This window comes from Candidozyma haemuli, assembly GCF_002926055.2.
Source record: "Candidozyma haemuli strain B11899 chromosome Unknown D_2014730914, whole genome shotgun sequence".
Taxonomy (NCBI): domain Eukaryota; kingdom Fungi; phylum Ascomycota; class Pichiomycetes; order Serinales; family Metschnikowiaceae; genus Candidozyma; species Candidozyma haemuli.
The window spans coordinates 813586-835229 of NW_020289911.1; the positions used below are offsets into that span (position 1 = coordinate 813586).

At 44.8% G+C, this 21644-nt stretch overlaps 12 protein-coding genes and 1 non-coding gene across 13 annotated transcripts; 6 read left to right on the top strand and 7 right to left on the bottom strand. All coding sequences in view use genetic code 12, as the record gives it.

Annotated features, from left to right (window-relative positions):
* Positions 1–301: 301 nt before the first annotated feature.
* Positions 302–1450, top strand: HEM15 (ferrochelatase; the record flags this gene model as incomplete). The annotated part of the gene is made up of 1 exon (XM_025486459.1): positions 302–1450. The coding sequence occupies one exon, from the start codon at positions 302–304 to the stop codon at positions 1448–1450; it is 1149 nt and encodes a 382-aa protein (XP_025344009.1).
* Positions 1451–1478: 28 nt separating this feature from the next.
* MED4 (Med4p) lies at positions 1479–2426 on the bottom strand (the record flags this gene model as incomplete). The annotated part of the gene is made up of 1 exon (XM_025486460.1): positions 1479–2426. The coding sequence occupies one exon, from the start codon at positions 2424–2426 to the stop codon at positions 1479–1481; it is 948 nt and encodes a 315-aa protein (XP_025344010.1).
* A 147-nt stretch (positions 2427–2573) lies between these two features.
* CXQ85_002797 (uncharacterized protein) lies at positions 2574–3267 on the top strand (the record flags this gene model as incomplete). The annotated part of the gene is made up of 2 exons (XM_025486461.1): positions 2574–3223; positions 3252–3267. The coding sequence occupies 2 exons, from the start codon at positions 2574–2576 to the stop codon at positions 3265–3267; spliced, it is 666 nt and encodes a 221-aa protein (XP_025344011.1).
* Positions 3268–3380: 113 nt separating this feature from the next.
* CXQ85_002798 (uncharacterized protein) lies at positions 3381–4763 on the bottom strand (the record flags this gene model as incomplete). Its single annotated transcript, XM_025486462.1, has 1 exon — positions 3381–4763. One exon carries the CDS (start codon positions 4761–4763, stop codon positions 3381–3383), a length of 1383 nt encoding a protein of 460 aa, XP_025344012.1.
* Positions 4764–5621: 858 nt separating this feature from the next.
* On the top strand, positions 5622–5951 carry CXQ85_002799 (uncharacterized protein; the record flags this gene model as incomplete). Its single annotated transcript, XM_025486463.1, has 1 exon — positions 5622–5951. The coding sequence occupies one exon, from the start codon at positions 5622–5624 to the stop codon at positions 5949–5951; it is 330 nt and encodes a 109-aa protein (XP_025344013.1).
* A 340-nt stretch (positions 5952–6291) lies between these two features.
* On the top strand, positions 6292–6882 carry CXQ85_002800 (uncharacterized protein; the record flags this gene model as incomplete). The annotated part of the gene is made up of 1 exon (XM_025486464.1): positions 6292–6882. The coding sequence occupies one exon, from the start codon at positions 6292–6294 to the stop codon at positions 6880–6882; it is 591 nt and encodes a 196-aa protein (XP_025344014.1).
* Positions 6883–7528: 646 nt separating this feature from the next.
* On the top strand, positions 7529–12196 carry SWR1 (chromatin-remodeling protein; the record flags this gene model as incomplete). The annotated part of the gene is made up of 1 exon (XM_025486465.1): positions 7529–12196. One exon carries the CDS (start codon positions 7529–7531, stop codon positions 12194–12196), a length of 4668 nt encoding a protein of 1555 aa, XP_025344015.1.
* Positions 12197–12410: 214 nt separating this feature from the next.
* VMA10 (H(+)-transporting V1 sector ATPase subunit G) lies at positions 12411–12746 on the top strand (the record flags this gene model as incomplete). The annotated part of the gene is made up of 1 exon (XM_025486466.1): positions 12411–12746. The coding sequence occupies one exon, from the start codon at positions 12411–12413 to the stop codon at positions 12744–12746; it is 336 nt and encodes a 111-aa protein (XP_025344016.1).
* Positions 12747–12900: 154 nt separating this feature from the next.
* MSC7 (meiotic recombination directing protein) lies at positions 12901–14715 on the bottom strand (the record flags this gene model as incomplete). Its single annotated transcript, XM_025486467.1, has 1 exon — positions 12901–14715. The coding sequence occupies one exon, from the start codon at positions 14713–14715 to the stop codon at positions 12901–12903; it is 1815 nt and encodes a 604-aa protein (XP_025344017.1).
* A 281-nt stretch (positions 14716–14996) lies between these two features.
* CXQ85_002804 (uncharacterized protein) lies at positions 14997–17054 on the bottom strand (the record flags this gene model as incomplete). Its single annotated transcript, XM_025486468.1, has 1 exon — positions 14997–17054. One exon carries the CDS (start codon positions 17052–17054, stop codon positions 14997–14999), a length of 2058 nt encoding a protein of 685 aa, XP_025344018.1.
* A 501-nt stretch (positions 17055–17555) lies between these two features.
* Positions 17556–17870, bottom strand: CXQ85_002805 (uncharacterized protein; the record flags this gene model as incomplete). Its single annotated transcript, XM_025486469.1, has 1 exon — positions 17556–17870. The coding sequence occupies one exon, from the start codon at positions 17868–17870 to the stop codon at positions 17556–17558; it is 315 nt and encodes a 104-aa protein (XP_025344019.1).
* Positions 17871–18156: 286 nt separating this feature from the next.
* CXQ85_002806 lies at positions 18157–18240 on the bottom strand. The gene has a single exon. It is a non-coding gene; the product is annotated as a tRNA-Leu (tRNA).
* Positions 18241–18943: 703 nt separating this feature from the next.
* On the bottom strand, positions 18944–21274 carry CXQ85_002807 (uncharacterized protein; the record flags this gene model as incomplete). The annotated part of the gene is made up of 3 exons (XM_025486470.1): positions 18944–20043; positions 20097–20183; positions 20224–21274. 3 exons carry the CDS (start codon positions 21272–21274, stop codon positions 18944–18946), a joined length of 2238 nt encoding a protein of 745 aa, XP_025344020.1.
* Between the last annotated feature and the right edge of the window lie 370 nt (positions 21275–21644).

Consider the following 21644-nt stretch of genomic DNA (forward strand, 5'->3'; position numbering starts at 1 on the left):
ACGTCATTGCCTCGTTCAACCTATCGCGATCGTTTACCTCACTCAGCTCAGCCCAGCCTGTGTCGTACTAACCTTACTTTTCGCACCCAACCGTTGTAAACCTTTCTCATGTGTAATACGCAACATTCTGGGCCGTGCAGGCCAGCAACCTCGCGCATAAAGAGCAAACGGCCCATCTTGTGATGTACTCTCTTAAAAAACGCTAATATCTGCTTGAACTCTTAAGTTCCCATCTTTACATTAACAAGTCCTTTACTGATTCTAACACTTCCACCAGTTTAATTTTGAAAATAAGCCCTATATGATCAGATCAATTGCCAGAGCGTCCATTGGTCGGCTCAGATGGAACTCTACAGCCGCTGGATCTCCAGCCAACAACGCCACCGGCGTGGTATTCATGAATATGGGAGGTCCAAATAAGTCCAATGAAACCAATGACTTCCTCCAGCGTTTGTTCTCGGACAAGGATCTTATTCCACTTGGACCATTCCAGAACATCATGGGTAAGGTGATTGCCAAAATGAGAACCAAGAGCATTGAAGAAAAGTACGACGAGATCGGAGGCGGATCTCCTATCAGATACTGGTCAGAGTACCAGTGTGAGAGAGTCTGCAAAAGATTAGACGAGATTCTGCCCGAGCTGGCTCCACATAAACCGTATGTTGCCTTCAGATATGCCAAACCATTGACTGAAGATATGCTAGTGAAGATGAAAGAAGATGGTGTCACCAAGGCTGTGGCCTTCTCTCAGTACCCACAATGGTCGAGCTCCACGTCTGCCTCGTCAATGCACGAATTGTTCCGTCAACAGAAGGTTTACGATCCTGAGAAGACTATCAAGTGGACTTTCTTGGACAGATGGCCAAAGGCCGAGTGTTTGGTCAGCCCGTTCGCCAGATTCATCAACGATAAGCTCCAGGAGTTCCCTGCTGAAGATAGAGACAAGGTTATCATTTTGTTTTCTGCTCACTCGTTACCTATGGAGATTGTTAACCGTGGTGATTCATACCCTGCCGAAGTTGCTGCGTCTGTCTATGCTGTGATGGAGAGATTGAAGTTCAAGAACCCTTACCGCTTGGTCTGGCAATCGAAAGTGGGCCCTAAGCCTTGGTTGGGCGCTCAGACAACGAGTATAGTGGAAAAGTTGGAGCTCCAGGATGAAGTCAAGGGCCTCATTTTGGTTCCTATTGCATTTACCTCGGACCACATCGAAACTTTGCATGAGTTGGACATTGAGCTTATGGAGGATGCTAAAAACCCTAAAATCATCAAGCGTGCTTCTTCGTTTAACGACGATGAAGAGTTTATCTCCGGTTTGGCTGACTTGGTCAAGGAACATATCGAGTCTGGTCGCCCTTACTCAAAACAATTAGAGGTGGACTGGTTGTTGTCTAAGAAGTACACCACAGACACTTTCAAGCATCCAAGTGAGTTGTTCACTAAATTCTAGAGACGCCTCCGCTGTATTATGTATATATTTAATCTGAATCGTCTGAATCATCACCATCGAAGAGATCCAAATTGAGCGCTTGAGGCGCTTTGTTGACCTCAATTTTTCTTGGAGCATGCTCTTCCCTATGCACCTTTGTCGTAGGAGCACTCATGTCTTGCACGTCTTCCATTTCTATATCATCGTCTTCTTCTTTTTCCTTCTCTTCTTTGGCTTCTGCCTCTGGTTCACCGAGCTCTGCTCTGATCACCTCATCCGATTTTAGGGACGTCAAGGCAAGAAGTCCTCTTCTCAATGCGTCCTCAGCTGGCCAAATGAAATTATTAGGATGTGGCATTTGGCCGCTAGCTGTTGTGGGAGCTTTGGAGAACTTGGCTAATGTCATAGAATAGTCGAGCAATTCTTGTACGCCAATCTCTTTTAGTCTAGAAGACCTTGATGAGGTCTGGGCAGCCGGTAGTCTCGGAAGCTTCTTCAACTCAGCACGGCACGCTATTAATTCTTTTAGGAAACGGCTGCTTTCCTTGCTTAAATCTTCGTTTTCTTTCAGAAGCGTCTCGATTTCCACGCCCAACTCTTGATGTTTCCGAAGGTTCTGTTGCTCCGATGAAAGAGTCTTGTCTATCTGTATAAGTCTTTCAACATGACTTGGTATGTTTTCCTCTTTGAATGATGATATGCTCAGCGAAAGTTCCACTAACTCGTTCTCAAAGTCTCGAATGCTGCTAGTAATCGGGAGTGCCTCAAATAGAGCAGCCTCTTCTTGGTTCTTTATCTTTGAATTGATGGAATTCGATGTGACTGGAATATTTCTCGTTGGATTTAGCGACGAAGTCACATATGAACTAGGTGTATTGGGTCTTGACGTTGGTCGGCTGTTCAGACCCGGTACATTCAAATGATTGAGCTTCGCCGACAGACCAACACGGGAAATCGGAACCGAGTTGGTTGATTGGTTGTTTTTATGAGGTAGCATGAAAGGAGCGTGTACTACTTGTTTAGTAGCGAGCGGTTGTTGTAGTGAAGGTTACCTTTGTCGCTGCGAGTGCAGTTCGCACTTTAAGGCCTTAGTCTGTGAAAGAAGCAGTGTTCGATACATCCATACCAACAATGAGCTTCTGAAATGAAAAATGCATTTGGTTGGACTGACGATGACGACAGCAGTGACAATGAAGCTCCTAAACCGCCAGTCAAGAAATTGAAGATCGGTGTTAAGCTGAATCTCGGAGATGAGAAGAAGGTTCCCAGTGATGATTATATGAGCTTTGAGGTTGGTGAAGAAAGCATGCCCAAGGAAGAGCCATCGCCACGGGCTTCATTAGACACGTCTTTGTTTGACAAAGGTTCGGTAGGACTCTCTATTATGCAAAAGATGGGATTTAAGGTTGGTGAGGCTTTGGGTAGCTCTGACAATGCTCATAAAGAACCGATCAAGGTTGTGCCAAAACAGGATAGGTTGGGAATTGGTGCCACATCAAGAATCAAACTACCCCCTGAGATCAGTACGGAAACTGGGGCTGAACAGTTTATCGGCAAACGACTGGAGGAATTGCAAGAACGTAAAGCAGCGAATGCAGTTCACAAGCTTCAGAAGTTTTGTTTCACGGCGTCTGGGGACGATGATAAGATAGACAATGTAGACCAAGCACTCGAAGTCAATCCCCTTTGGCGCTCATTGGCAATACTGTCTGTCCATGCGCCGTTGGAGAGAAAGAGGGTCTTGATCGATCAAGACGAGGAATCTGAGGACAAGACCGATTTTGGCTTGACAGAGTTTGACGAAAAGAAGCTGCTGGCCCAGCTCTCAGACCTCATAGCATTCTCTCGACTGAAATTTTTCTATTGCCTTTTTTGTCTGGTTCAGTACGATGATGCAGAAGACATGGCTGCGAATTGCCCTGGACCAACAGAAGATGATCATAAGCTTTAGTTAAAACGCCAGGTCTAGGTAATCATCACGGTCCTTTTTCCGCTGCTTCTCCCTTTCATCATATTCAGCAACTGATGAGAATTCCTCGTTACTATGAAACTCCAAGGCGTCGATTTGCTCCTTGCTCAAGTCCTCGAAAACCACGTTTGAAGGAAGATTACCCACTATAATCGGGGCTTTCTTTGCAGCGGAGTACTTTTCGGACTTGTCAACTGGCTTAAAACCAACTTTGCCGGTGTCGGTCTTTTCTTCCCGGCCCCATCGAAGCGCAACACGGCATTTGTTAATAACAAACCCATACATATATAGCATGGCTGATTCAGCATCACGTCTTAACAAGTATTTGATGTGAGCAACGTTTTCTCTGTAGTTGACTTTGCAATATACTATATGGCCAAAGGGTAGGAAGTGGCCAAGTAGCTCATCTCGTGTTATGGCTGGAGTGATGCCCTTGACTTTAATGACAGTATTATTTGGATCGGTAAATGGACCCAATGGTGGATGGTATTGGTTTAATGTTACAGTTGAAGGTACACCTGATTCAGTACCTGCTTTTTTAGAATCTGGCGGATCACTCTTAGATGCTTGGCCCAACCTCAAGGCTCTGCCTGCTAGCACTGACCCGTTCATATTTTGTAATGCATGCTGTTGGCTTTCTTCGTTGTTAAACCTGACAAACCCGAACCCCTTACTTACCCTGTTAGTAAAGTCCATCATGATCTTGACTTGGCGCACAGAGCCTGGGTAGTCTTTATTGAAATGGTTGAACAACATTGGTTCGGTAACTTCAGTGGCAAGGTCACCCACAAAGACCGACCACTCATTCTGGGAATAAACACCATGTTTCTGACCTGGGCCAGCCCGTGGATTAGAGCCATACTGGTCTGGGCGGTTACCACCTGAAGCATAATTGAGCTTAAAGTGACGGTTATGACCAGGGACCAGCATCTGGTTCTTTTGAATAGCATTGGCAACTTCTCGAGGACTAGCAAAGTTCACGAAGCAGTACAGAGAGTTTCCCATTTTATCCCTCATAATCTTCACTCCCGTAGGTGTTTCGCCAACTTGATTCCATAGACTCTTGATAGTCTCCTCTGTCCAATTGGGATCGAGATCACCCATCCATAATTGAGTATCAGGTGGTGCTTGAGAGTACACCAGATGGCTCCCTCCTTGTCTTTGTTGCTGGAAACGTCCAGGGCGTCCTCCTTGGTAGTTACCTCTGCCTTGACCAGGTCTGTAATGAGATCCACGGCTTTCGTACTGCTGAAACCTTCCACGCGATGAGTTGCTTCTGCCACCATGTTGGTTATGGTTCTGTGAATCTGAAGGTCTATACTGATCAGCGCCTTGTCTGTGGCCACTGCCTTGGTAGTAAGACATGTTTGGGGCTTTACTGATGGAGCTGCTTCTGATGTGCGTCTATGTTAAGCGAGTCGCACACAGGTCGATGAAGATGTAGCTATGGATAAGAAGTACTAATTGACAGTAAATGATGGGAAAACAAGGTTCTTGAAAAGAAGCACTGGAGGGATATTAGGTATTTTGCAAATAAGCATGGTTCTTTCTTTCTTTCTCATGGCCTTCGATGAGCTTTTTGGAGGTTGTCTACAGCTTTTCGCAGCCAAAGTTGCACCCACTAGTTCTACTGGCACCAATATCCATCCATTGCTTACTCAAAAAGACTCACCATAAGTGAAAAAAAAAAAAAAAACAGTTGAACGACTAGATCCTGAATGGTCATCAGCTTTCTTAGAAATGAATTAACGAGCGTAATGTGTTGATGCTTGAAGGCATAAAAGAGTACACTGAGATGAAATTTGTCAAGGGTAGTTTTTTACTAATTACAAAAAGAATATTAGAAAATGGCATAAAAATTAAAATACAAACCAATGAATCTGGGCAATTGCCAGTTGAAGCATCTCGTTCATCAGCCTATGCAATTCCGCCTGGCTGCAAAATGCGATTGATGTTCGAACATACCTATCTATAGACTCCGCTAAACAGATACCATCTTTTACTCTAAATACAACCCTTCTCGTTTCAAAATTTTGATAAACAATTATTCATTATAAAAGATTAATCAGACTTCTGGTGGGCTTCGGTATACCACTACCATGAAGAAGAGCCAGTTACCTGCATACGCACTACCAACAAATGGTGCACCAATAAAAAACTCAAAAATCGTATTACCCAATCTACCTTTAGATCTCATCAACACACATCCACATTCCCCCCACCATGTTGTCCAGATCAGTCGGTCTTCGTGCCGCCTCTCGCATGTCCAAGAGATTCCAGTCGCATGCCAGCCATGCCACTGAGACTGTCAAGTCTGCTCCTTTCAACAACAAGTACAACTTCAACATCAACCCTCCTCCAATCCACCTGTACTGGAACGCTAAGAACTCTTTCATTCTTTTCGCTTTCGCTCCTATCTTTGTTGCTTTCGGTTACTTGGGTAAGTACACTGGATCTAACATGCCAGGCCTTGAAGGTATTTTGGAGTTTGCTGACTCTGAAAAGTCTCCAATGAAGGAGCTTAAATTCGGAGAGCCTCAATTGAGAAAGTAGAGAGATGAACGTGGAGATCCATTACAACCTTACAAAATGCATATTTATACAAAGATTAGGAAACAGTACTTAGCATGTCAATATAAAGACACTTAGACCTACCAGTAGAGAGGGGAGCCAATATGAACCTTTAGCAACCCAAGCGGTTGAAATTTCACCTAAAACCAATTATAATTTAATTTCTCTCCAATGACCTCTTCTTCCATGTCCCTGACTTCTCTAGTATGGAATATTTCAGGTCGTGCGCAACCGAATTGTTTTTGACCTTTTTCTAATTGGGCAGAAAAACACCTTCATACATTCACCTTCACAACCTAGAACTGACACTTTTCCACACCAAATGTTGTCAAGATTGGGTCTCAGAACTGCTGCGAGGCTTCCACGTGTCTCTCCTGCTAGCATCAGATGTTTGACCACTGAAACCACAATCACAGACCACGCTACTGGCAAGGTGATCAAATTGACCGACCCAGCTCACCCAGAGATTGCAGACTACCCAAACCCAAAGCCTGAGCTTGCCCAATACAAGGACCCATACGCCAAGTACGACTTCCCTCAGTTGAGAAGAAACTACGGTGACAAGTTGAATATCAACGATGACATGTACGACATGTGGTCCCCAGACCACTTCCTGTTCGTCTCTGACAAGACTGCCTTGAAGCACAACGCCATTTTCTTCTCCACCATTCTTGCCATTGCCGCTGGTATTTATTTCTTTGAACTTAACCCAGAAAAGCCAGCCATGCCTAGAGCTTACCCATACAACGGTTTGGCCAAGGACTTGGGTTCTGGTTCTGAACAGACCGACTACTTCTACAAAGTCAAGACGGATGAGACTGCCGCCAAGGCCGGTACTTTGCCCGATGACGCTGACGTTAAGGCCCAGCAGGCTGCATATGAGAAGGCCAATGCTGACTTTATCAAAGCCTGATTGTATCATAACGACTCATAGCATATAATAAACACGAAAACGGATAAAGAAACGGATTGATGTAAGATGTAGAAAACACATCTAGATTAAAGCATATAATATTTCAGAGATACATTACGTTTGTAATGAGCCAAACCAGCTCTGGATGTAGCCATGGGATTTCGAAGCTTAGTCGCTAAGAAATTAAGATAGTCCATATCACATTTTACACCTTTTTTCTTTCCAGCTCCAATTGTCTTTTTCAATTATGAACTTCATTTTTTCACACTTTTCTTGTTAGATAAATAAATTTACTCATTTCCAGGTTTGCGGCACCATCTCCTCACAGTACCCATTTTCGCGTGTTTTGCAGCAATTAGCCCTAACCAACTGAATATAGTGAATGGAAGACGAAGAATGTTTAAAAAAAAAATAAGAATCATTTTTGCATAACCATCTTTTCAAGCAGAGGTTAAGTTTTAGAAAAATCTACCACCTTCACCTTTTATTTCCCTGGTGCCACTTTGGTCCGATCAGTAGGAAGACTCCACCCTGAGATATTCCTGCACTTAACACCTACTCGTCTCTTCTTTCATGATAAACATTTTGAACATACCTCCTCAACGCCTATCTAGACTTGTACCTTCTCGTCCGTACGATCAACAATATGGTATCGAATGGGCATGGCAGAAGTAGGGTCAGCCCGGACAAGTCTTCTCTGGGTCCTCCCAAAAGGAGCACAAGAGGTGCCACTGTGGATTACTCAAATCAACTCAACGCCTCAAAACGAAGCATAAATGGCGATGGCAAGGCGAATCCAAATAAAAAACCTAAGATAGAGGAAGTTAAGTCCGAAAATTTAGGTTTGGAACAGAATCTCGTTGATACAATCACTGATTTCAACCTTAGTTTGAACGAGCTCTTCCAGCTAAAAGAGTACGGGTCCTTGGTTGAATGGAAGCCAAGAGACTTTTCTCAGGCACTCAACGACCAGATTCCTGAAATTCTAGAATATTTCATCAATCAGAATGACTATAAACTTATATGGGATGAATCATCTCTCGAAAACATGGATGATATACCACTACGTTTGCAGAAGAAGAAGATCATGGAAAGAGAAGAGATGCTTCGAACAAAGTATCCTTTTATGGATTCTGTTATTGAACAGAGTACTAGCAAAGAGACTTCATTGCTTGATTTCAGCAGTGCAACTTCCAAACGTAAACCAGTTGAACATGCCCCTCCTGTTAAAGCGACCAAAAAGCAAGGCAAAAAGAAGGCTCCAGTTACTCCCAAGATTGAGTCTGAAGAGGAGCTCTCCGATTCAGCGCCTGCAGAAGAAGCAGAGGAGGAGGAGTCCGAGGAAGAGTATGATATGGACGTAAACACCAACTACAAGCTCAAACAGATAAGTTTCACCGTTCCTTCCATCAAAATTACGCATCCATCCCATATCCCTCTGTGGCGTCCTCTGGAAGGTAATGAGAATGACATACGAAGTGGCGACAGTCAGAGAGAAATCACTCCCTACGACCCTGAGCCTCTTCAGGTCATTGCAAGTAACAACGACAACTTCCATGTTCCTACAGTCGAAAACAAGCTCTCCACTTTCCTTTCCGAAAAATTCAAGGCCCCTATTGTCGATGACACCAATCCAGACTATGGCAATACTCCTGAAGAGTATGAGACTGTACTTGACAATCAACGTCATCTCCTAAAACGTTTATATGAAAAGGTTGCAGTTGAGGAACGTTTCGAACTTAATGGTGACAGAGTTGAAAGAAGGAAGGTAATGCTTCCAAACGTTTCAAACCAGAAACTTTACTCCGATCCTTTTAGGGACACCGGTTGCATTGCTCCAAAGATACAGGGAGCTACAAATGATCAGACTTTCCAGGACTATTTTGTCGAACAGGGAGCCTCGTTTTCTAAGATTCATCAACAAATGAGGAGGCTGCATCAAGCTAGAGCTAGAAAAGTTGCCCAGATGGTCGACCAGCACTTTAGAAAAAAGAGAGGTGAGAAAGAGAGATTAGCTAAAGAACGCGAGCAAAATCTTAAGAAGATCAGTCGTCTCGCCATTCAATCCGTCAAGAAGCGTTGGTCTCAAGCGCATAAGGTTTACCGTCATATTCAACATGAAAAGGAAGAAGAGCTCAAACAAAGAGAAGGCAGGGAGCACTTGAGTAAAATGCTCGAACACTCCACACAACTTCTTGAAGCCCAGCTCAATAAGTCCGAAGAGAACACTACTGCCGGTGAAGCTGATTCAGATGATGATGACGATGAGCAGGAGCAGGACTCCGAAAATTTCTCATCATCAGAATCAGATTCTGATGGTGACCTGGACTCTAATGCTTTTGACAAACCAGACAGTGAGTGTACCATAGAAGAGTTGAAGAAGAAGTATGCAGACATGGAAAGCTCTGTCGAAGCATCATCGCGGATGGAGACCGAAGAAGAAGCTGATGAAGATGAGGTCGAATCTAGTGAGGAATCGGGCGGTCTTGCTGCATTGTATGGTAAAGATGTCAAGGAATTAACGCCATCCACTCCAGCTGAATACACTGAAGATCAGAAGAAGCTTATTGCCGATATGGCTAATGAAAAAGACGAGAGACTCGTTGAGTCTGAGCAATCAGACGATCTGATGACGGAGGAGAGTTCATCTGAATCGGAGGAAGAAGATGTGAGCATGTCCGAGAGTGAGGATGGTGCAAACTCCGGAGGTCTTGCTTCGCTCTACAACCAACCTTCCGAAGATAAGGTTGTCGACGAAGGAGAAAGTGAAGGTTCAACAGTTGAAGACGAGGAGCCCAAGACCCCCACTGCGGAGGAGAAAATCGAGGAAATCAATGGTCTCAAGGTCAAGGATGTTCCTGTTCCATCATTACTCAGAGGTACTTTGCGTCCTTATCAGAAGCAAGGTCTCAACTGGCTCGCCAGTTTGTACAACAATGACACTAATGGTATTCTTGCTGACGAGATGGGATTGGGTAAGACTATCCAAACAATTGCATTACTTTCATACCTTGCATGTGAACATCATATTTGGGGACCTCATTTAATCATTGTACCCACTTCCGTGATGCTTAATTGGGAAATGGAGTTCAAAAGGTTTGCTCCTGGTTTTAAAGTGTTGACATATTATGGTTCTCCACAAGAAAGAGCTAGGAAGAGGAAGGGTTGGAACAAGATAGATACCTTCCATGTCTGTATCACATCTTACCAGTTAGTTGTGCACGACCATTCTTCATTCAAGCGTCGTAAGTGGAGATACATGATTTTGGATGAAGCTCACAACATTAAGAATTTCCGTTCCAACAGATGGAAAGCTTTGCTCAATTTCAACACAGAGAATAGATTGTTGCTTACCGGTACACCATTGCAAAATAATCTTATGGAGTTATGGTCTTTGTTGTACTTCCTTATGCCATCTTCAAAGGTGGATCAGATGATGCCTGACGGCTTTGCTAATTTTGAAGACTTTCAACAGTGGTTCGGTAAACCAGTGGACAAAATTCTTGAGAAAACTGGTACGGGAGATGTCATGGATGAGAATGTGACTGGTCGCTTGGACGAAGAGACAAAGAATACGGTAGCAAGATTGCACCAGGTTTTGCGTCCATACCTTTTAAGACGTCTTAAGAAAGATGTTGAGAAGCAGATGCCTGGCAAATATGAGCATATTGTCTACTGCCGTTTGTCAAAACGTCAAAGATATTTATATGACGATTTCATGTCACGAGCTAAAACAAAGGAGACTTTGGTTTCAGGAAACTTCCTTTCCATCATCAATTGTTTGATGCAATTGAGAAAAGTCTGCAATCATCCTGATCTTTTCGAAGTTCGTCCTATTGTCACCTCCTTCGCTGTTCCTAGGAATGTATCAAATACTTTCAAGGTCCAGGATCTGACTGTCAAAAGACTTTTGGCCGATGCCCCTGGTAAGAACGCTAACTTTTCTGTCCTTAATTTGGATGTCACCAGAAGTGACGACTTGAATTGGTTTGCTGCAGAAGGACGTGAGCGTTTGAAGTCAAGCAAGGAGATAGAGAAGGAGATTCAATATCTCGACGACATAATTGCCAAGGGTAAGGAAGCGCAAGATCCTAGTTACACAGACGTCGTTCAGTTGAACAAGTTTTTGAAGTTGCAAGAGCAGATTGAACACAGGGACAGATTGAAGCATTGGTTATACCTCAACAATTTGAGGTGTTCTCGAATCCCTCTTTATGGAGCGACGGTGCTCGATAGATTGAAGGGTGCTTACACAGAGACTCGTTGCGAGTTATTCGAATCCATGATCTACGACATACCAAAGAGGGCTGAGATTATGAAGGATACGATTGAGAAGTACGGTGTTGTGACGCCCAGTGTTGTGGCTCTTGATATGAAGGATCAACTTATCCCTGTGGAAACTCAATATGCTGTTCGCTCAGGAGTCCAAGAGAAGGCAATTACCAACCCATTCCATCAGGCTCAAGTCAAACTTTCGATCGCGTTCCCAGATAAGCAACTTCTTCAGTTTGACTGTGGTAAATTACAAAAGCTTGCTGCTTTGTTGCAAGATTTGATTCCAAAGGGTCATAGAGCATTGATTTTCACTCAGATGACTAAAGTGTTGGACATTTTGGAGCAATTCCTTAACATTCACGGACACAGGTACATGCGTTTGGACGGTGCTACGAAAATTGAAGATCGTCAATTATTGACAGAGAAGTTTAACAGAGACCCTAGAATTCCTGTTTTCATCTTATCCACAAGATCCGGTGGTCTTGGTATCAATCTTACAGGTGCCGATACCGTTATTTTCTATGACTCAGATTGGAATCCCGCTATGGATAAACAATGTCAGGACCGTTGTCACAGAATTGGACAACTGAGAGACGTTCACATCTACCGTTTCGTCTCCGAATACACTATCGAATCCAACATTTTGAAGAAGGCTAACCAGAAGAGGCAATTGGATAACGTTGTTATTCAAGAGGGTGAGTTCACGACAGACTACTTGGGTAAGTTCTCTGTGAGAGACTTGGTTAGCGACACCAGCATTATTTCAGACTTACCCGACAACCCAATTGGTGACAGTGCTAATGTGGACATCTTGGCACAAGCCGAAGACGAGGCAGATCGTAACGCTGCTAAGGAAGCCATGAAAGAAGTCGCTGTTGATGATGAAGACTTTAACGAAGAGAATAAAGAGGACCCCAAGGCCAAGGGACCTCGTGGAGTTAAAGGAGGCAATTTGGATGACGCTGACTATGACGAAGGTGTGGGACACATCGATGAGTACATGTTGCGTTACATTGCCGAAGGCTACTACGCCGAATAATTGCATAAATAATATTGGCTCATACTCGATCTGGAGTATTGAGCTACATAGAAATCTTGTATTATATAAAAAATGGCTGCGAAAAGACAACAAAAAAAATGTACTACTTCGTAGAGGCCGTTTGGTCATGTGACCAAAATTCGAATGTTCACTAATCTGAGGCCACCGCAGATAGCACCTATCAGTACCACGATCAAGTGTTCATTAGAATAAAATGTCTTCCAGCATTCAATCATTGTTAAAGACGGAAAAGGAGGCCGCTGAGATTGTCAATGAGGCCAGAAAGTACAGAACGGCCAGATTGAAGACCGCCAAGCAGGATGCTCAGAAGGAAATTGACCAGTACAAGGAACAAAAGGAAGCACAGTTGAAGAAGTACGAGGACGATCATGCTGGCTTGAACGATTCCATTGAGAAGGATGCTGATGCTCAGGTTGAGAAGGAGTTGCAAGACATCAAGAAGCAATACCAGCAAAAGAAGAAGGATGTTGTTAAGGTGTTGATTGACGCTGCTGCCAACCCTACTCCTGAGTTGCACACCAATGCTTGAACAACATAGATGATTTACTTCTCATTCATACATTCGCTAGTTGGTGAGCTTGTGCTTACTTGCGATCCCGGTGATTACTTTTATTAAACGTTTTTAGTCTATGTGCATCGTAGATTGCCTCAGGCACCGCCCTTGGCTAATTTTTTAAACCCGTTCACAATCTTCCAGAATCTTGAATCGTAACTTGCGGTGTTGAGCCCGCTGACGAATCCCCATGCTTTTTATCGTCAGCAATAGGGTAGTCAATTGGTGGAGGAATGGCCGTCTTGACTCCAAGGAGTCTCAAGAGTGGCTTGTCCATAACGACAGACTTGGCATTGCAAAGACCTGTCAAACCCTCTTCACCGCCGAACTTACCGTAACCGGATTTCTTGATTCCACCAAACGGAAGTTGGCAGACGTAGAATGTAGCAAAGTCATTAATGGCAACATTACCAGACTCGAGTCTCTGGGCAATCTCGTCACACTGTTTGAAGGAGGAGCCAAATACAGAGTTTCCAAGACCGTATTCAGTATTGTTAGAGATTTTAACGGCATCATCAGCGTCTGTTGCTTTCATCATCGTGAGCACAGGGCCGAAAACCTCAGTGTTGGCAATTTTCATAGATGTGTCGACATCAACCAAGAGAGTAGGCTCGAAGTAATGGCCTTGGGGGTAGTTTGGATGCAGATATGGCTTACCACCAGCAAGAAGGCGGGCACCTTTAGAAACTGCATCCTCAATAAGCTCTTCAATAGCAGAAAACCGATTATCGGATATCATAGCGCCCATATCAATTTCATCTAGCTGATCAATATCAGAGCCAAGACGGAATGAGCCTAGTCTTTCTTCCAAAATTGGAACCAACTTCTCATAGGCCTTAGGAAGACAGATGACACGTTCTATACCAATACAATTTTGGCCTGCGCTCTGGAAAGTACCTCTCAATAAGACTGAAGAAAGCGGCTTGTAGTCAGCGATGTCATCCAAGACAATAACAGAGTCTTTACCACCCAATTCAATGACGCAAGGAGTCAATTCGGTAGAAGCGCTTTGTAGAACTTTCTGGGCGACTGGCTTCGAGCCAATGAAAGTAATATGCTTTAAGCCTGGGTGGGAAGTGAAATATTCAGCGTCTTCAGGGTAACAGTAACATAACTGAACAAGGTCTTCACTTAAGTTAAGCAGACGAAGGGCAGCATGGATCATACCAATGAACCACGTTGATGACCAAACCACCTGTTCAGAGCACTTAACTATTATAGCGTTTCCGCTGAACAATGCAGCCAACACAGGGCCGATAAGATTATGCAAAGGATAGTTCCATGACACGATAGCTGCGATAACTCCCATGGGTTCATAGCGAACCTCGGCATGCTTCATAAGGCCCATGAGTAAAGATGAAGGCCCAGCACGGGCAGATGGGCTCAAAGCTCTTTGGCCATGCGCAATAATCCAATTGATCTTTTCTAAAGTGACCATAATTTCACCCATAGATGCATCTAGCTTGGTCTTACCACTATCTCTGCATGCCACTCTGGCGATGTCTTGTTGGTTGTCTAAAATAAACTGGTTAAGAGTCCGCAAAAGCTGTTTTCTTACCACAAAACTTGACTTGGCCCATTCCTTCTGAGCCACCTCAGCCTTTTTGATCTGTTCATCCATCTCCTTCCTGGTAGTACATTCAAAAGTACCCAAGTACTGAGCCGTTGCAGGACAGTAACTCTGGATCTTGGAAGGCTCACCTGGGACACGTAAGCCAATCGTTGGTGGATATAATCTCTTACCCTTCCAATGAGGCTTCGCCTCGTCAGCAATGGGGTACACGAGTCTTTTAGGTGCTTCGAGCTTGTTGTACTTATTTGGTCTGGAGGTGACGTATTTTTCATAGACGTAATATAGAAGCGGTAAGATGACACCCACAAAGAAGGTGGTTGAAATATGGTACAGCCATTGGCCCTCAGCAAAATTGAAATCTATGGCAATCATGGCGAGGAGCTACTGCTGAGTTGTTGGTGGCAGTCAGACACTGTTGATGGTCTGGTGAGTTTTTATCAATGCGCACGCGCATACGAGTCGTACAACCCTTAACGGCATGGCTCTATATAAATGGGAAATGGCAGATTGATAGGGAAAAGAAATTGCCCGGGATATCACAATCTGCATTTCTTGACGTGACTTAATTGCTAGCCCAGATTATTGACCGGACTTTCCGCAACTGCATTGTTGTAGGGTTTCTTTCGGACAATGTTGCAGCCAATCGCGCTAGATCACTCTCCCTCTTGGGGCTCTGTTGGTTCCATGTCCAACAAATCAAGTAGCATTTGAGCTCCACTTTGGTTTTGGATAAGTGACTCCAACACCGAAGGGTCGAGATGATGTGACAATGTATCCGTCACTCCGTCGTACTTCTCGACGCCGGTCATGGCGTTGTAGGAGACAGTTTCGTCACGAGGCGGAAGAACGTCGTACTCCAATACATCGTCCCTATCAAAGATCTTCTCTGGAACCTTTGCAAGCACTTTGTTCTCTCCGGACAAAATGGCAAATCTTATGAGGTTGATTGGGATATAGGAGTCATCCGGCTTCAGCGGGAAGAGTTTACCTAACCATGAACCGGCACCCAGCAGTTTATGCTCTTGGAACAATGCCTGTAACTCATCGTGTAAGAATTGTCTATGCAGCTGCTCCTTCCAAAGCAATGGTGCTCTCACGAGGTATGTTTCACTAGAAAGAGCAATGTAGTCTCCCTTCGAGATGTCGCTCAGCGATGGAAGATTAGAAGCCAATCCGATCGTCTCGAGCAAGTTGTAGGCACAGTATGTATGTGCACTAAACGCCTTACGCAAGCTCTTCTTTGCCTCCTCCTTTCTGTCCAAGTGAAGCAACGCCAACACTTCGGAAAATGCAATGCCTGGGGTATACCAGTAACTGTAAGTAGTAATAAGCGGACTGTTTGCGACATTAACAAGCCATTCGTACTCTTCGCTAAGAATAGCATAATGATCAACAAAGTAGCGGACGCCCAAAGGATCACTGTCTGGCGACAATCCCCACAAAAGCTTACAGTAGTTCAAGGCAGTCAAAAATGTGGAACGCTCAGCCATACCAGTGATAATACGGAAGAGACATAGGTAGAACTGTCTGTTCGTGAATGTTTCGTAAGGTAGCCTGATAAGCTCAGATCTTCCATCTTGCAATAACTCGTGGAACCTTTTGTTGAAAGAACGGTCAAATACGAAGAGACATTTCTCGACCAATGCATTACTAGTTGCTTTGTTGTTGCCTTGTCTGAGGAACACCATGGCAACCTGCAAAAGTGCCTCAATATGGTACGGGTGACGTTGAAGCAACAGAATCAAGGCATCTGGATCCGGCGTCAACACAACGGAAGCATAGAATTTGGCATCGGCAATTCTATCAGAAGAAGATGGAACTTTCAGGAATTTGAAGTAACGAATACCAAGTTTTGACTCAGCTTCGACTCTCAGTTTAAGAAAAGCGTAGCCCTCGTCCTCCTCCTTGTATCTCAAGACATTCACCACATCTTCTTTGGTAAGTTCTTCCATGTTGACCTGCTTTTGAGCGGTAGGAAGATAATCATCTTTGATAGTTGAGAGTAAAAGTTTCCTTGCTGTACCGGGAACACTCCTGCGGTCTTTTCCGGACCATCCTCTTGTAAGCCTAGCCATCTTCCTGAACTGGGCCAAGACTTCGGGAGATATAGACAATGCCGTGGTACTATTGGCGTCATCAATAGTCTCGAGACTCAAATTACCGAAAAGGTTCTTAAGCTCGTTATCAGGATCCAAGTTCTTCACATTCTTGACCGATAACAAAGGTAAGGACTGTTTAAGCCTGGATGTGGTGAAGTATAGGTAATTAGCAGCAGTATAAGCAATTGGAGGATCTTCATCGTCATAAGCAGCTTCAAAGTCATCATCAACTTCGGCTGCATCTTCTGCTTCAACTGATACACTCTTTGAAGCTGCTTGATCTCTCTTCCTGACTTCTTCCAAGAAAGAGTCCAAGTCGTCATCGTCTTCCTCAGACTCCTTCTGCTGCTGCTTCTTATTCTTCTTATTCTTCTTTTTATTTTTCTTTCTCGAAGCCGAAGCTTTTTCAGGAACGGCTGGTTCTTGCTCCTCAGCCTTTGTCTCCTCCTCTTCCTCATTATCGTCAACCTCTTCTTCGCCTTCAGCACCCAAGAAGGCAAATTGATTCACTGCTGGTTTTCTTTGCACTTCATTATCAGACGCCAGCTCCTCGACCTCGGGAGTAGCCGATTCTCTTTGTCTTTCCAATCTTCGAAGTGCCCTAGAACTCATACTTAAATGATAGTGGTTACGCAGTTTCCAGGGTTCTACTCACATACTTAACCAGGGGGATGTACACAGGAGAGTCCACCCAGGCATTCTCCATACCAGCATGAAATAGCTGGTAAAATTAATCAATTGGCAATCTAGTGTTTCTATAGGAGAAATTAACCTTCGTTTCGGCCTTTCAACCTTTCTTTCATCTTCATCACTTCTTCCTCAACTACTTACTTCTCACTGGTGTGGCTCGTTTGCAGCCAGTCACCTTACTCCAACATAATACAAACTATGACCACAAACGCCAATGGCGCTCAATGGTTGGTCCAGATACTCTCAGCTAGTTCTCTTGATTGCCCTTGTAGTCCAATTGACCCTACTGAAGCCGTTGGTTGGATTTTCGGTACCCCACCACACTGCCACTTCTCTAACACTCCCACTCCAAACTACAGCATCGCAATTTATATGATATAATTTTTATTGTTTATAGAATCATGACTTCGTGATCTAGACGGCTTACACAGGCTTTTGCTCGTCGAAGGTGCCAACCTGACTCTTGTCCTGGCCCTCATCTAGGATCTTCTTGATGGCATCATCAACCTTGGTCTTAGGACCGAACTCGTTCTCCAATTCGTTTCTGGATGCCTCATCCAAAATACCATCAGCACCTCCTTGTCTGTTGATGAAAACCTTCCACACCGACACAAGGTCAACCAATGGAATTGTGGTGTCACCCTTCTTGTACTTTTGGATCAAGTCTGGGTTCTCAGTGAAGATGACAAAGTCGTGTTCTTCGCCCTTGTAGAAGATCTTGTGTGGTTGAGGAGACATTGTTTTATGAAATGTTTTTTTTAAGTTGGTGGTAGAATTTCTTTTATGGGGCGACAAACTGCCCCCTTTATATACTTCCCAGTATAGCAATCGAGGGGTGGGCGTATGCTAGCAATTGTGAATGGACTTTTGTCCATATACTGTACAAAGCTTAAGACTGACTGCAACATTCAAGAGTGTCCACCAACTGGACTGACTATGACGGAATGGTGCGCGGCTGCGGCTCAGGTGGTCAGGCTGGAATCAATATAGCAATTGAGGACTAAGCAAAAAAAAAAAAAAATAATGAAGGGTGCGAGGTTCGAACTCGCGCGGACAACCGTCCAAAAGATCTTAAGTCTTCCGCCTTAGACCACTCGGCCAACCCTCCTTTCTGTAACGTGATTTTGCGCGCGCACTTTGCCAAGTCAGGTTTGCTCAAATGTTCAAAATTGGTCTATTCTTTTAGTAACTAGTTCAAATTGATCCCTATTTACGTATTTGTTGCCTGGGATGCTTAATTTTGAGCAAAACCCGCGGAAAACGTCTAACAAGTGGGATTCAGGGTGATTTTGCAGCAATTGTGTTGAACCAGACGTTGAACGGGACTTTGCCACCCTTCCAGATGTCTATTAAGCCTTTCGTACTCATGGAAGAAGTTTTACAGTGGCTATTGGCTCTCGAGGAAAGCTCCTCGTTGGGTATGATCTGCCTAAGCAGCAGTAGCGGGCAACCCAGATCTTGTCTTATTGATCCACCAGGTCACCAGGTGAATGTTCCTGAAACTTATTGTCCTACTTTGTGCGGCAATATTGTCCCTTTCAATTGAGGCCTAGAAGAGTACAGAAGAGACATATCTAGTTGAATTGAACCATGGACAATTCGTTATTATCATCAAAATTATCTTTAATTGGCTGCATACTTAAGGATTATATCATGAAGTGAAGCTTGCATTAAAGTATGGGTGTCGTCATGGACAAGATCAATCTGTGTTGAATATTGGTATCGAAAAGAATGAAATGTTGAAGAATGCTTGAAAACCAACAAAAGTGAAAAGCGAAAGAAAATGCTGTGTTTTGGAGTACCATATCTGCTTACAAGGCAAGCAAACCAGCAACAACAGCGAGAATTGTTGGGATACCAGCAGATGCCTTAGCTCCCAGGCCCTCGTAAGTGGAGATGTGACCAGATCCAGAATCATCATCAGAACCGGCACCATCATCAGCTCCAGAGCCAGAGCCAGAGCCAGAGCCAGAGCCAGAGCCAGAGCCAGAGCCAGAGCCAGAGCCAGAGCCAGAGCCAGCACCATCGCCAGCGCCATCTCCAGAGCCATCTCCAGAGCCATCTCCAGCACCATCTCCAGCACCAGCACCATCTCCAGCACCATCTCCAGCACCATCTCCAGCACCGGCACCATCATCAGCTCCAGATCCATCATCAGCTCCAGATCCATCATCAGCTCCAGATCCATCATCAGCTCCGCCACCGTTACCAGATCCAGCACCGTCACCGCCTGGGCCTGAACCGTCTCCAGAACCATTTCCAGATCCGTCTCCACCTGGACCTGAACCGTTGTCATCTGGACCTGAACCGTTGTCACCGGATCCATCGTCACCGTTTCCTCCTGGTCCAGATCCATTACCGTTGTCACCATCTCCACCTGGTCCGGATCCATCACCGTTGTCGCCGTCTCCTCCTGGTCCAGATCCATTACCGTTGTCACCATCTCCTCCTGGTCCGGATCCATCACCGTTGTCGCCGTCTCCTCCTGGTCCAGATCCATTACCGTTGTCGCCGTCTCCTCCTGGTCCAGATCCATTTCCATTGTCACCGCCATTGCCATTATCACCACCACCGCCATTACCGTTATCGCCATTACCGTTATCACCACCACCGTTGTCACCACCACCGTTGTCACCACCACCGTTGTCACCACCGCCGTTATCACCACCACCGTTGTCACCGCCACCAGGGGCGGTACTCAGGGATGGTCCATCGGTTGGTCTTGTTTTATCGGAATCAGTAGGACCAGCAGTAGTGGTGTCATCAGTTGGACCAGCAGTAGTAGTGTCATCAGTTGGGCCAGCAGTAGTAGTGTCATCAGTTGGGCCAGCAGTAGTAGTGTCATCGGTAGGTTCAGAAGCAGTAGAATCATCAGTAGGACCTGGCTGAGAAGTCAGATCGTCAGTGGGGCCTGGGAAGTGGAGTCATCCGTGGGTTCAGAAGCAGTAGAATCGTCAGTAGGACCGGCACTGGTAGAGTCTTCGTCAGTTGGTTGAGGCTCACTTGACAGTTCGTCGGTAGGCTCAGGAGCAGTCGACAGTTCATCAGTGGCTCAGGTGTTGTAGACAGCTCTTCAGGTCCTGGAGTGGACGATTCGTCAGTGGGCTCCGAAGACGAGGGTGGCTCAGAGCTGGAAGGACCCTCGCCGGGAATTCTGGCATTTCTCTGCAAACACATCTGTCTGGCTTACCGTTTGGTGGAGGGTAGTTAGCCCAGATCTCAGTGGAAAGTCCGAGGTTAGAATTCGTGTTAAAAGTAGTGTAACCTTGACCAATGTTGAAAGAAACACTGAAACCAGGTCCCAAGCTCAAAGTCAAAATACCCAGCTCTTCGTCATAATCATGGCCGCTGAAGGCCAAGTTGACCTCAATCTTGTTGGCATTTCCGAATCCATACACATCAATGACAGGAACATGAGTGAGGGAAGCGGACAATCCGGTCACAGACAACTTGGATGTAGTGTCTTCCATCCAAATAGCTTGGTCTTCGTCGAAAGTCAAAATCGAGTTGAGGACGGCTGCCTGCAACTGGATTTCACCACGAGTAAGAGCACTGATACATCCATCACCTTGCACACTAGAAGACTGAGTCCATCTGGTACCTTCAAGACAAACATTACCAGTGTTCTCGATGACATTAACACCGTCACCAGCCGCTTGGTTCATTCTCACAGAGGATGGAGAGCCATTCTCTTGGCTGAAGTAAATCAAACCTGAATTCTTCCAGCTAGCAAGAGAAGTCACAGCAAATGGAGAAGTTGAAGCTGCTTGCGAAATCTGGAACCACATGTTACCAGTGTTTTCAAAGCTGGCCACACTGTTAAGGATGTACCTGGAAGCAAAGTTAGCATTCAAGGCTCTGAAAGCAAGATCACCAGTGTTCAGGATAGATCCTGAAGTGATATCAACAGCAGACTGGAAGGTGCTGCTGGAGGTGATATAGAAACCACCTTTGTTGTCAAGGTTACCACCAATGGTAGTAAGGGTGTTGTTATTGATTTTGAGGTACACGCCTTCCTCAATAGTAAGAGGGCCTAAGGAAAAGTCCCAGCTTTGCAGGTATTCAGTGTTACCAGTAATTGTCCTGGCACTGACAGTGGCCACCAGGGCCAAAGTCGCCATCAAGACATTAAGAGGAAGCATATTGGGTATTAAGGATGTAAAGAAAAAAAAAAAAAAAGGACTAGAAATCCCTGGGGATGATGAATTTAAATATTGCAAGGGAATATGTGGGAGGCCGGGAATGGGGATGATTAGAACAAAGTGATTCCACTAACATAGCACCTGGTTTACTTTTGCAGCCATATGGCTAGAGTAAAAAAACAACTGCGGGTTGAAAGAAAACAGACGCAGGTCTATGCATGGTTATGAGTAGCATGCATTGGCTTCCTTGGTATGTTCACCAGAAAAGCTGCGTGGGGAATGTAATTTACGAATTGGGATTACTCTGGAATGCTCTAAGTTTAACCGAAATGTCGTTTAGGTAGAGGATTTTTAGTCACACGATGTGTAG